General features: G+C 42.7%; 1 protein-coding gene across 1 annotated transcript in view; it reads right to left on the bottom strand.

Moving 5' to 3' along the window:
• The window catches only part of LOC112462358 (intraflagellar transport protein 80 homolog), a 37630-nt gene extending 25568 nt beyond the window's left edge, over positions 1-12062 (bottom strand). The window contains exons 1-2 of the mRNA XM_025028083.1: positions 12040-12062; positions 9384-9632 (exon numbers count right to left, since the gene is read on the bottom strand). Coding sequence (XP_024883851.1) covers positions 9384-9632; positions 12040-12062 — 272 coding nt within the window. The remainder of the gene's footprint in view (positions 1-9383; positions 9633-12039) is intronic.
• Positions 12063-12733: the final 671 nt, after the last annotated feature.

The raw sequence follows: 12733 nt of genomic DNA, 5'->3' as shown, positions 1-12733 counted from the left end.
TGCTGTCTCCCGTCTCTGGATCCTCGCTTTACATCGCATACCAGATAAGGGTAAGTCCCGATAATTATGTTTAATTATATACTAATTCGCTTCTTTTCTTTCAGGTTTCTGCCCTGGATGGATCGCTGCTGTTGCTGCTGTGCTTCCCCGGATCCTCGCTTTACATCGCATACCGGATTGCCGCTGGCCAACGTTGGATCATCGTCGAAGGACAAGGTAAGTAGAAGGTAAGTATTGATAATTTTTTATAATTAATCAAGAGAATTTGTTTCAGAATTAATTATTCTTTAATTCCAGATCATCATTTCAACACTAGAGGCCGTTTCACAATGTTATAAAGGTGTCTCACATCACGAGTTTCGCGCCTTGGTGTGGATGTCGCTTTATTTAATAAAAGTCGCACAATTGTTTAATTTGCGTATCTCGGCTTATTAGTTTCGTCGATACGATGCTTTTATTCCGATCAGAGGACTCTGTGCTCCGTGATTGTTGTACTATGATCACGCACTCGGCCGTGATCATCACTCTATCATACAATGCTCGTGCGCAGAATTAACGAACGAGTATCCGGTTGGTAAATACACTGATTAATAATGTCCGCACAATATTCCGTATCCGCGTGACCCAATGCCGCGTGACCCAATGCCCGTGGTTGTTATATACTCGATATGCACTTCCGTTAATTAACAATGTATCCGAATTTCAACTCGCGTATTGTTGCTAACACTCGATTGTATTTGGCAACTAAGTGCCCCTCGCTATTGTTAAGACGAGTAATTTAACGTGATAGTACGCGGGAGTTCTCGGTTGTAAAGTATAACGCGTATGCCGATCGTACAGAGTGTGATATGTGTGTTCGCCACGGCTATACCCGAGAGACTGCCTCGAGCCGTCGCTCTCGCTGGGCCTCCTCACTTAAGCCGGATTGCTCCCACTTTCGGAACTTTCTCTTTCGCCTATTGTTCGCGGCCGGCACATCTGGCGCGATCATGCGAAAACAAGATGATTCTCACTATCCTCTCGCGTGCCTTTTTGCGCATCTTCGATTTACGCACGTTCTGGAAGGTTCTCGTGGAAATTTCCACGCGCAACGCAGTGCGAGAACCTTCCTGCCTTGGCACCGCTGCACCAGGTTTTTACTCCCGAAAATTTCTTGACGCGGATGACGCCGACCCTTGCGCACCTCCTCGGAGATGCCCCTGATGGTGATTTCGGGTGTTTTTCCTGTGGATGACGTCCGGGTGACGTCTGTGTCGTCGGCCGTTGACGCCGACTCCCTGGCTGGGTTTCTCGGTAGCTGGTATTACCTCTCCGGGCCTTTGTTCCTGAAGATGGCGCGTTTCCCGGGGATCTTGTCGGAAAACGACGTCGACTCCTTAGACGGGTATCCCAGGATCTGTTGTGACGGATTCCGTCTTTTGTTCCCGGAGAAGATGCGTTTCCCGGGGAACTTGTCTGACCTTGACGCCGACCCCCTGGGAGGGTGTCCCAGGGCCTGGAGAGACGGTTGTATGGCTTGATTCCTGGCGAAAACGTGTTTCCCGGGGATTTTACCGGACATTGGCGCCGCGACCCCTTGGGGAGGTTCCTCCGGTCCTTGCGAGACGATCGGACCCCTTTCTCCCTGGAGAAGATGCGTTTCCCTGGGATTTCACCGGGTCATGACGCGAACCCCCTGGGGCGGTGTCCCAGGTTCTCGTGAGACGCTCCAACACTTTTGTTCCCGGGGAAGTTGGTTTTCCCGGGAATTTCGTATGAGGGTGACGTCGACCCCCTGTGGGGATATCCCAGGTATCTCACCCAATTCGTCGGGCGTCCTTGTTCCCGAAGCCAGTGCCCTTTTCGGGAACCTTACTCCGTCGGTAAATCTGACATCGCGCATTCGTGCGCCAGGTACGCGGGGTGATCCTCTGGCCCATTGCTTCTGTAGGTTACTATGGTTCAGGTGTTTCACGTTACCGATCGTCGCCTTCGTCTTCTCAGTTGGTCTCTTTTCCATCGAGCATGCTCATCGGATCGTTTCCGAACTCGCCACTGAAGCGCGCTGTCGCAAGGTTAGGTTAGTTGGTTGGATGTTGAGTCTGGCTGGGGTCTTCGTGGAGCACGGACATGCCTCGCGAGCGCTCCGTGTTATATATATATGTGCTACCTATAATTAAATTTTTTTTGTGTAAGCTCGATCCGTGGTGATACGTGCTAAAAATCCATACCGTGCCATGTATAATTTTCTGTTTTTCACATTAATTATGGAAATATCCATACTTTCATTTTCTACATGGGCGTGCCAGCGTACGTTGTGCCGCGTGGCATGCACCTTGGCACTCGATATTGTAAAATATTATCAATCCGCGCCGTATCACCGCGGATTGTTAATTGGGGGGCTTTCTCTTTTTATTGTGCATCACGCCATGCAAATATTATTTTATATTTTGCAAGAATTTTATCAAATTCGATAATTTATATCACTCGTGCCACACCCGCACGAGACATGATGGCCGTTATATTCGCACATTGAGAGGAGACTCATATATGGACTATATTCTCATACCAAGGCTCTTTTTGGAATATACTTTGAGAAGGATGATTTAATTCTAATATAATAAATAATTTTGCTGCAGAATGTGACATATTGCCTAATGTAAGGTGAGTTATTGCAACGTGACTTGTGATGGTTGTGCGATTATAATGATATCACTTTATAATGTCTCTTTCGAGACCTTTACGTCTACCATTAGAGTCTTATTTTTCTATTTTCTACTCACATAACTGAGTTTTTACTTAGTTGGAAATACATAAATTCATTCCTTTGAAACATAATTTATACTGTGTTGAGCCTAAATAATATACTGATCCTTTTGATCTCCGATGATGGTATATGACTTGTTAATGAATCTAATAATTTGTCCTTTGCTTTTTATGTTCGTCCTTTGTGCATATGCGGGGAGGTCCCATATACGTGCTCAGCGTTGTTTAAATCTTAATAAATGAATGATATTTGAGAAAATAGATAACATTATATGAACGCGCTGAGACACGCACTTGAGTTAATGATCTTTCTTCCCAGGAGATGGAACGAGGAGACGAGTTAATAAGTAAATAAATAAAATATATAAAATTTTCTCTAGTTTATTGATTAAATGAATATACATATATATGTTGTTTGGACCTCTTTGTCTTGATATTAATATATACACTTATTTGCTACTTTATACACCTTTTCTTAATCCTAATCCTATAACACGGTAAGTGTTGCGTAAACTACTAATTATACACTTATTCTTAACCTGTCATTACGATAGATTATGTCTTTCTCATGCGCGCGTGCGATCGCTTAATTTGCGTTCATGGGTTGTATGATGAGAAACTCATCCGTACAAATCTAGGGATTTGGCCTAGATTTTGGCCTAGATTTTGACCTTATGGCCAATCCACATGTAGGAGGGTATTATGCGTGGAGACTTTTGTAAATCTTGAATGTTTTCTTTATGAGTTACGAATATTCCTGCTGTCCTGCATATACACGCATAATATCACCTTTTCTGTCGGAATTTATTTATAATCAACTAAATAAACCTTTCGTTTTTCTGTTTTTGTAATATAACTTGATACCGATATATCTACTTGTAAATTGACTGGCACTCTATAGACAAAATAAAATAAACAAACAAACAAATACAAACAAATAAACAAATAAAAGAAATAAACAAACAAAATACAAAATACAAAACACATAACATAGATATCAATATTACTACCAGGCAATTAGTTGTTTAGTTGCTAGGTGACTTATAGATAAATTGTTATTCTGTGCATTTTACTTTGGGATTACGTTTCCATATTATTTGAACAACTTTTTGCCCAAATACATTTTTCATGAAATATAGTTAATGATGATAATTCCATTGGAAATTTGACTCGATTTGTCATCTAAATATTAACTTTTACTTAAATATAAGTTTTTTCTGAATAATTATTTATAAATTTTGATTTAATATGGAACTCCCAGAGTGAATTCTAGTCTATTTAACACAACATTCCTGTATAACATGTTGTGTTTTTATGTTCGGGCTTGTATCTTGAGCAATCTACTGGCTTCTTCCCTGTGTTTTCTTACTCACGGACTATGCAGGGCTGGCCTAAAGTTAAACAAAATCCGACCATCTGATTATTGAGCGTGCATGTGAGCGATGCATACTCAATTGTGAGCTGTCCTAAGGGAAAGTCACTGTTTGGGCTGTTGACCAAACGATTTTGAAATTTTGTTATAGTGGCGCTCTACCTATGGGGGGGGGGGTGTGCGTGAACCTCGGTTCGCGTGGATAGCATATGCATGGAGGTGGTAGGTTCCGCCCCCCTGCGGGGGGCTCCACTATGGTTAAACTACACACATAGTATGCCTTCAAAGTACATGCGTAGGCTTTCAACGCGTGGAAAGTTATGAACCCATGTGGCTCCTGGTTTCGCGTGGACGTCCTGTCGCAGGAAATTTTGTCACGGGGATATTATTTTTTTGGACATAATGTCGTGGGATGTTCTGTCGTGGAAAATTTTTTTTTGGACGTTCTGTCTGACTACCGTCAGTCAGACGGTCAGACAGAACGTCAATAGTTTCTTCCCCGGCTCAGGTAACTGACCGGGAACTGCTGATCGAGCCCGTAGTGGTCGATTCCGATAGAGAAGCGGTTTTTACGCAGGCGGATCTCGCTTCCAGCGGGGAATCCCCGGTAGCGTCCGCGGTGCAGATAGGCACGGAAGCGCAACTTCCAGGTGTGTACGATTTCACCAGCTCTGTATTTGCACAATACAGACGGGGAGCTCGACATAACCGTGTCTTGACGAGACATTTGCCTTTCCAGCTATGGCAGTAGACGTCACTTCCCTCGAGCCAGGACCAGCGAAAGCAGTAAGTCTTTTATTAGAGCCAGCTGACACGATTCCTGCCGAAGGGCCTCCCGACGCTTTCACAAGGGAGCTGTTCGGTTCGGGACTAGAGCAAATAGAGGTGGCATCATGGAATGACTCAGTCACCCAAGCCTGGCGCAGTATCACTCGCGAGGGCCTTCCTCCCGATTTCAGGGACTTTCTCCTCAAGAAGTATATGCCCGTTGAGGCAAGGGCTTTTCTCAAAGCCCCGAAATTGAACCCCGAGTTTAAATCGGCTCTCAAGGGCAACTCGGTCGCAGCAGCAGCGCGGCAGCAAAGATGAATTTCGGGCCAAGGACCAGAACCAAGCAAGCATTGCTTTGTGCGCTTTGGGCGAGGCGATTTCAGACTTTCTCAGACCCGAAATTCAACAGTCTTTATCCGCTGAGGCTCGTGCGGTTGTCATCAAGGTCAATGAGGGCGCCAAGATCTTAGCAGATCATTTTTACCGCTTATCCCTCTCCAGAAGAGCTCAGATTAAGCCATCACTTAACCTCCTAGCGAAAAATACGGCCGATACTATTCCAGCCGATGATTTCTTATTTGGTACGGCATTTGGCGAAGAATTAAAGAAAGCATCTACCATGGAGAAGTCTTCCAAGAGTATTGCTAAACTCCGTTGGTGGTATCGAAAAACACGCATCAGCCTATTAAACAACCAGCACAGGTAACGCCTGCCAGGTCGGGAAACCCCCGCGTCCCTGCAACAAACAGAAAATCATCGGCGACACTCAGGGCAGGGACGTCGAGGTATGCGAGCAGCAGTCGCCAGTCAGCCCATCGGCACAGGTCCCGTTCGAGGAGGCGTTAAGTAGCGATCAGGTACGGATTGGGGGCCGCCTCTCTAATTTTCTCTCTCAGTGGAGGCAGATTACCACAGATGCGGTGGTCCTGCAGGCTATCTCGGGTTATAGACTACCCTTCAGTCGGCATCCTCCTTGTCAGGTTAATGAACCTCCCGTTTTTTGACAGATTTAGAACAACAGGTTTGCCAACAAGAGATTAGCAGACTGTGTGATATCGGGACGGTTGAGCGCGTTCGAGTTTCTGAAGATAAATTTCTGTCTTCTTATTTTGTCATCCAGAAGTCCTCAGGAGGTTGGAGATTTATCCTGAATCTGAAGTTACTCAATAACTTCATTGTCGTCCCACACTTTAAAATGGAGGATTGGAAGACCGTGGTCCAGCTTCTATCACCGGGAGATTTTCTTGCATCTATAGATCTAGAGGATGCTTACTTGCTCCTGCCGATTCATCGAAATGATAGGAAGTTTTTCCGTTTTCGTTTTAAAAATCAGACTTTTTAATTTAGAGCCTTTCCTTTTGGTCTTGCTTCTGCACCGTATATTGTTACCAAAGTTTTAAAGCCAGTAGTTCATTATCTTAGAAAAAAGGGTTTTTTGTCGGTTGTTTATTTGGATGATTTTTTACTCATTGCTTCTTCCCGCAAGCAAGCGTTAGAGAACGTCGCCGCAACTTCAAATCTTCTATCTTCGTTAGGCTTTATTATCATCAGACGTAAGAGCGTTCTTTCTCCTTCGAGATCGCGTCGCTTTTTAGGCCTTAATTTTGATACGGATCGTTTTGCGATTTCTATTCCTGACGACAAAAGAGAGAAACTTCTTCACAGGACATTGAATTTTTTAGAGAAAAAATCATGCAAGATCCGTGATTTGGCAAGTCTTATCGGCTCCTTGATATCAGTATGTCCCGCTGTCCAATACGGGATTTTACATACTAAAACCCTAGAGAGGGAAAAGTTCTTAGCACTCTCAGCGGCAGAGGGAAATTTTGAGGCTAGGATGGTTTTTCCCTCTTCAATTCAAGAAGATTGGTTATGGTGGAAGTCCGTGTTCGCAGACAGGTTTCAACATAACGCAATAGATCAGGCCGCTTTGAGCTTGAGATTTTTTCAGATGCCTCACTATCAGGTTGGGGGGCTGCCTGTAACGATAATCGGACGCATGGTTTCTGGTCAGAGGACAGAAAACGCAACCACATCAACTATTTGGAACTGTTGACTGTCTTTTATGCTCTCAAATGTTTTGCTTCTCATTTGGAGAATTGTAATATCCTATTAAGAGTGGATAATACTACTGCCTTGTTCTACGTCAATCGAATGGGATCGGTTAGATTCCCCCACTTATCCGACCTGGCAAGACAGATCTGGTGCTGGTGCGCAGTCCGAAATCTTTTTATCTATGCAGCATATATCCCCTCGGCGCAAAATATCGTGGCCGATACGGAATCTAGAATCGTTTCTGTAGAAACTGAGTGGACTTTAGAGCAGGCGTATTTCAATGAAATTCTCTCTGTTTTCGGTCCTTTCGAGATTGATTTATTCGCGTCTTCGATCAACGCGAAGTGCACTCGTTTTGTAGCATGGTTGCCTGATCCTCTGGCTTACGCAATAGACGCTTTTTCTCTAGACTGGAGTAAATTCTACTTCTACGCCTTTCCACCTTTTATATTAATTTTAAGAGTCCTTTGTAAAATAATTTTGGACAGGGCAAAGGGGGTAGTAGTGGTGCCATGGTAACCAGCTCAACTTTGGTTTCCACTGTTTAACGAACTTAGTGTTCACCAACCGATTTGGTTTGAGCCGAATATTAAAATGCTTTCGTCTTTTTTCAGGAAGATACACCCCGCGTGGAACAGGATTTCCCTGGCAGCCGCAAAATTATCTGCCAAGCATTACTGTCAAAAGGAACTCCTGCAGCAGCGTTAGAAGTCACCCTTGCTTCGATTTCGAATGCGACTATCGCACAATATGCTAAACCTTTACGTCTGTGGTGGCACTTCTGCAGGCAGAAGGAGATATCCTGTTTTTCTCCATCGGTATCGCAGATTTTAGAGTTTTTATCCTCTCTGTTACCAAAAGTTAGGTTTTACTCTACTTTAAATACCTATCGCTCGGCAGTTTCTCTTCTTTCACCTGACGAGGTGGGCTCCCACGCTCTGGTGAGAAGATTTTTGAAAGGGGTCGCAGCCTTGAAGCCTCAGCGCCCGCGATACGATTTTGTCTGGGATCCATCCTCAGTGTTAACTTACTTGGCAACCTTGTTTCCTCATGAGGGTTCAACTCTCGAGAAGGTGTCGGACAAATTAGTGACTTTAATGGCTCTTACAACGGCCCAAAGGATGCAGATATTAGCGGCCATTCAGGTCTCCAATATTGTCCTGTCGGACATGTTAGTAATCAGGATTCCAGCTAGGTTAAAGACTTCAGGAATCGGATGATTCTAGCCTTTATTTACGTTCAAACCTTTTCCGGACAGACCTGAGCTCTGTGTCTTCTCCTTAGTAAGGTTCTGTCTCGAGCTCACGCGCGAGGTTCGACAAGAAGGCTGCGGGGTGCTCTTTATCTCCCATCGTCCCCCACATAAAGCAGTATCTTCACAAACCTTAAGGCGTTGGGTGAAATCCGAATTAGAGGCTGCAGGAGTTAATATATCCGTTTTTTCAGCCCACTCCACACGACACGCCTCTGCTTTTTTCGCTGCAGGCAGGGGCATTAGTGTGGAAGAGATTTGTCGTACCGCGGGCTGGAACAGATCTTCTGAGGACTTCGCCCGTTTTTATAACCGTCCCATAATAGAGACCGTCTCGCTTCAGACCGCGATTCTCAATAGTCTTTAGTTTTTTAAGCCGTTATTCTTCCTTATTTTATTTGTGTTCAGTCTTTTTAGTTAAAATGTTTACGAGGTCATCAGAATATTAATTTTGTTCTCTGCTTACACGCAGATGTCTAGCTGATTTTAAGAATGTTCATCTATGCATGTATATGTATTTATGTACCTATAGTTTGTTTTATACATATATAAATTTTCTCACAAATCTGACAATGAACGTTAAATATCTACACTTATATATCCATCCGGACGAGACGGACATAATTGAATAGTTGAACGAACTTACCTAGTGAAGTTCGACTCCAATTATGCTCCTGTCTCGACTGGATGGATAATCCCTCCCCCCTGGACCCTTCTGGTCAGATTTGTGAAGTTAAAAAATAAAGATCCAGGGAGACGCATGTGCGACGGTGGCGCGTGGCGCGGCCCAGTGCGGCGCAAAAGTTTTTTCTTTAAATTGGCCTGTTGTGGATGACGCATGAAATGCGACTACACTTATATATCCATTCGGACGAAACAGGAGCATAATTGGAGTCGAACTTCACTAGGTAAGATCGTTCAACTATTCAATTATTCTGCAGTGGATCAAAAAAGTATTTGCACACCCAGATTTCTTACAATAACTTTATTTGAAAGAATAATACATAATTAGGAATTGTGTTCATAAATAACTTATTACATATACTGTATATAATAAATTGCTTTATGGATACAATTCGTACTTATGTATTATTCCTTCGAATAAAGTTATTGTAAGAAAACTGGGTGTGCAATTACATTTTTGATCCATTGGATGTGTTATTTGGAATTATACATTTAATAACTTACTTTTCTGCAAGAAATACAGCAGAGATGGTACTCCTCTTTAAGTTAAATATCACCGGTGTATTCCAATTCGTCACAGAGTACACATGGCACTGCATGGGTGTGATGACGACTAAATGATTGAAGCCAAATTCGAGGTATACAACACGATCAGAAATTTCCAGTACTTCACGAACTTCATTGGCGACTTCTCTAACTTCGATTACTTTTCTTCTTATCAATGTGGCTTCATAATTATCCCATTCCAATCTCCTATTATTGTACAAGAAATTTATATAAATATATATTTTTGTTAATATAATATAATACTACTGAAAATATTTGTAAAATACGAGAGTAGATCGGAAAATTTCTAGAACAAAAAATCAAAGAGGCACACTGTGTCACAACCAACAACGTAGGGCTACGTCAATTGTCCTTCGCTGAATACTTTAAAGATGTAAAGAGATAGTGTTATGAAATAGTGACAGTTGACATAGTTCTACGTTGGTTGTGGCACAGTTACTACTGTGCCTCTTTGATTTTTTCAGATATAATTTTTTTTTATCAAGAGACACGGCAGTGTCTCGCGCCAAGTACGCGCGGAGCGAGACGCACCGTGACTCATTTACGCGAACGCACGAGTTGCGAGTACCCGAGATGTTGAGATCTCGATAACGAGTGAACGGATCAAGTTCTAAGTAGGCTTGATCGATAGCTTGGGGTCGACTTGGGGGGGGGGGTGTTTTTATTTTTCCGCTATGTGCCCTATGAGCGGAGATATTGCGATGCAAAGTCAAAATGTGATGAAAATTTTATTAAGATACGTCTACGTCAACCGCTTTCATCTCAATATATAACATATATATAACATATATAGAAAACAGGATATGACAAATGTATTGTTTAGTTGTGTAAAGTCTGGCAGGCTAAACTGCTATGTAAGCACCAGAAGGTGAAGCATTAATAAATATTACTATATAACATATATATGGGTGCATTCGGGGAGACGCTATTAACGCTATAAACGCAAACGCTATGAACTTCGTTCGAAGAGCCAATAGCGCGACAGCGATAGCAAGCTCCCCGAACACAGCTTAAGCGCCAATAGTATTTCGTGCCTCACCTCGAAAATAATAGCGAAAATAGCGCGAGTGATGACGTCACGCTGCCTTTACAGTGACGTCATCATCGTATATCACAGCGCCACAAAGCGTCTCCTCGAACAGTTTTAGACGATAATTGTGCTAATAGCGTGCTCCCCGAATGCACCCAAAATCTGTTCGGAGAATATCATTCCGCGTCACGAGCGGCCATTGCCTCGAGCCGACCAATCAGAGTTAGGCTCGACAGGCTACTCTCGACTGGTCGATACATCGATCAGTCCGGAAGATCGCATGCTCATCTCGGTACTCGCGAGTTCGCCATGACAATACTTTTCCGGTTCTCGTGCAAGACGGACGTGTCTTTGAGCAGCGCTTGCTAGACGAATCGAACTTTTGCAAGGAACGCTGTGTTTCGGTGATTTCTCAGCCAGAGCATCTCGGGATCCTCTCATAGACAGCCTACCACGACTCTCTCTTTTTTTTGGACGACGGACTGCGGATCGTGGCCACGGCCCCGGCTCCCTGCCGAGAGTCGACAAGTGAAGTGCGCGGTTAACGTGGCCAGCGCCACAAGGTGAACGCCCCGCCCCGGAGTGATCGCCGCTTGCCCTCTCGCCGGGCATCAGACTAAGGCTGCATTCCGATATTCACTGTCAGCAACTTTCAGTACTGAAAATCTATAGTATACGTGACGTAAAATATAGATTTGCAGTACTGACAGTGAATATCGGAATGCAGGCTAAGTGCGCCGGGTCATAACAATATCAGAGAAATGTCACTTTCACTTTTTCGACACTGGCGGCTGGCGGCGCTAGTATCGCCAGTTTCGATATGTATCGATACATATGTATACGTGTGTGTACTGCGCGCAGTGCAGTGCAGTGCAGACAGTGCGTTCAGCGCGCTGTCACAGTCACTTAACCTAACACAGTAGTGTCTCGCGTCAAGTACGAGCGGAGCGATACCGACCGTGACTCTTTACGCGACGCGACAATTAATATTTTTTCTGATTCAAGGTAATTGTTTTATTTACATGTAATTATCCTATTATTATACGACGCGAAGCGAGGCCGTGACTCTTTTACGCGATTAAGTGCATGTGACAGGAATTATAATAGTTTACGTTTATATACATATAACATTATGTATTACTTCTTCTCCGCGTGTGCGGTGACATTTCGTTTCGTAATATATGCGGCGATCGTTAACGTCGTGGTTGATAATGTTGATTGACAGTTGGTGAGTTTTATATTTCTTATATTCGTTTCGTATAAATACATGTAAAGAATTCCACGTTTCGTGAATTGAGTTGAGTGATCAAGAAGTTGAATGATTTTAATTATTAATAGTAGTTTACGTTTACGTGAGTATTATACTTCTGTAGTAACTTATACGATATCATTATAGTTATTATAAATTACTATAAATCTCCCGTTTACGCGGATGAATTATCGCATCGTAAGTTATCGTAAGTTATTACAGAAGTAACGCTCGTGTAAACGTAGTATAGGTTAGGTTATCGGTTTCTTACAAAATCTTATGAATCCTGATACCCACAAGTATAAATTTCTTACAATCTTCTTATGATCTCTATCATGATCTCAATCTTCTTATGATCTTTATATAATCGGATCTCATAATTTGTGTTTTGTGTTTTACGTGTATAGGAAAAGGGATGAGGAGAAAAATAAACTTAGGGAAAAATTGAGGCAAGAATGAGCTAGAAATCAGAACGTATCATCTTGGACATTACCGCCACTAGCAGTCATCAATGGATCATTATTTAATTACGAAGAGTTGTGCTATTTTATCGAGAGTTTGTAGATTATTACTAAGGTATTGATTTTATTTAATTGACTTTCAAGTTAATTTTATTCTATATTATTTATACTTGGATTACAGATATCGCAAAATAATTGCAAAATGAGTTCACATTTATGCCAGATTATGCCATCAGACATGTATCAAGAAAAATTATAAGGGACAACTTTGTCGTTATTTATGAGCTCCTGGAGTTACTGGACTTTGGCTATCCTCAGATCACCGACAGCAAGATTCTGCAGAAATACGTTTTACGATTTTATTGTAACTAAGGTAAAGATACAAAAGGATAAAACTTATAAAGCAATATTACAATGTTGGCATGTTATTTTTATGTATGTAATATTGCGATTAGGCACTAGGAAAAAGCGAACCTCTGTTTACATATGACGTTCACGATGACATTCGTGTTATGCACGATGCTTCTGTTGAAACCGAGAAATGACA

Source organism: Temnothorax curvispinosus, unplaced genomic scaffold, assembly GCF_003070985.1.
Source record: "Temnothorax curvispinosus isolate PA1 unplaced genomic scaffold, ASM307098v1 QBEX01012299.1, whole genome shotgun sequence".
In the NCBI taxonomy this organism is placed as follows: domain Eukaryota; kingdom Metazoa; phylum Arthropoda; class Insecta; order Hymenoptera; family Formicidae; genus Temnothorax; species Temnothorax curvispinosus.
Note: the sequence above shows the minus strand (reverse complement) of the source record. Positions and strands in the feature narration are given on the sequence as shown.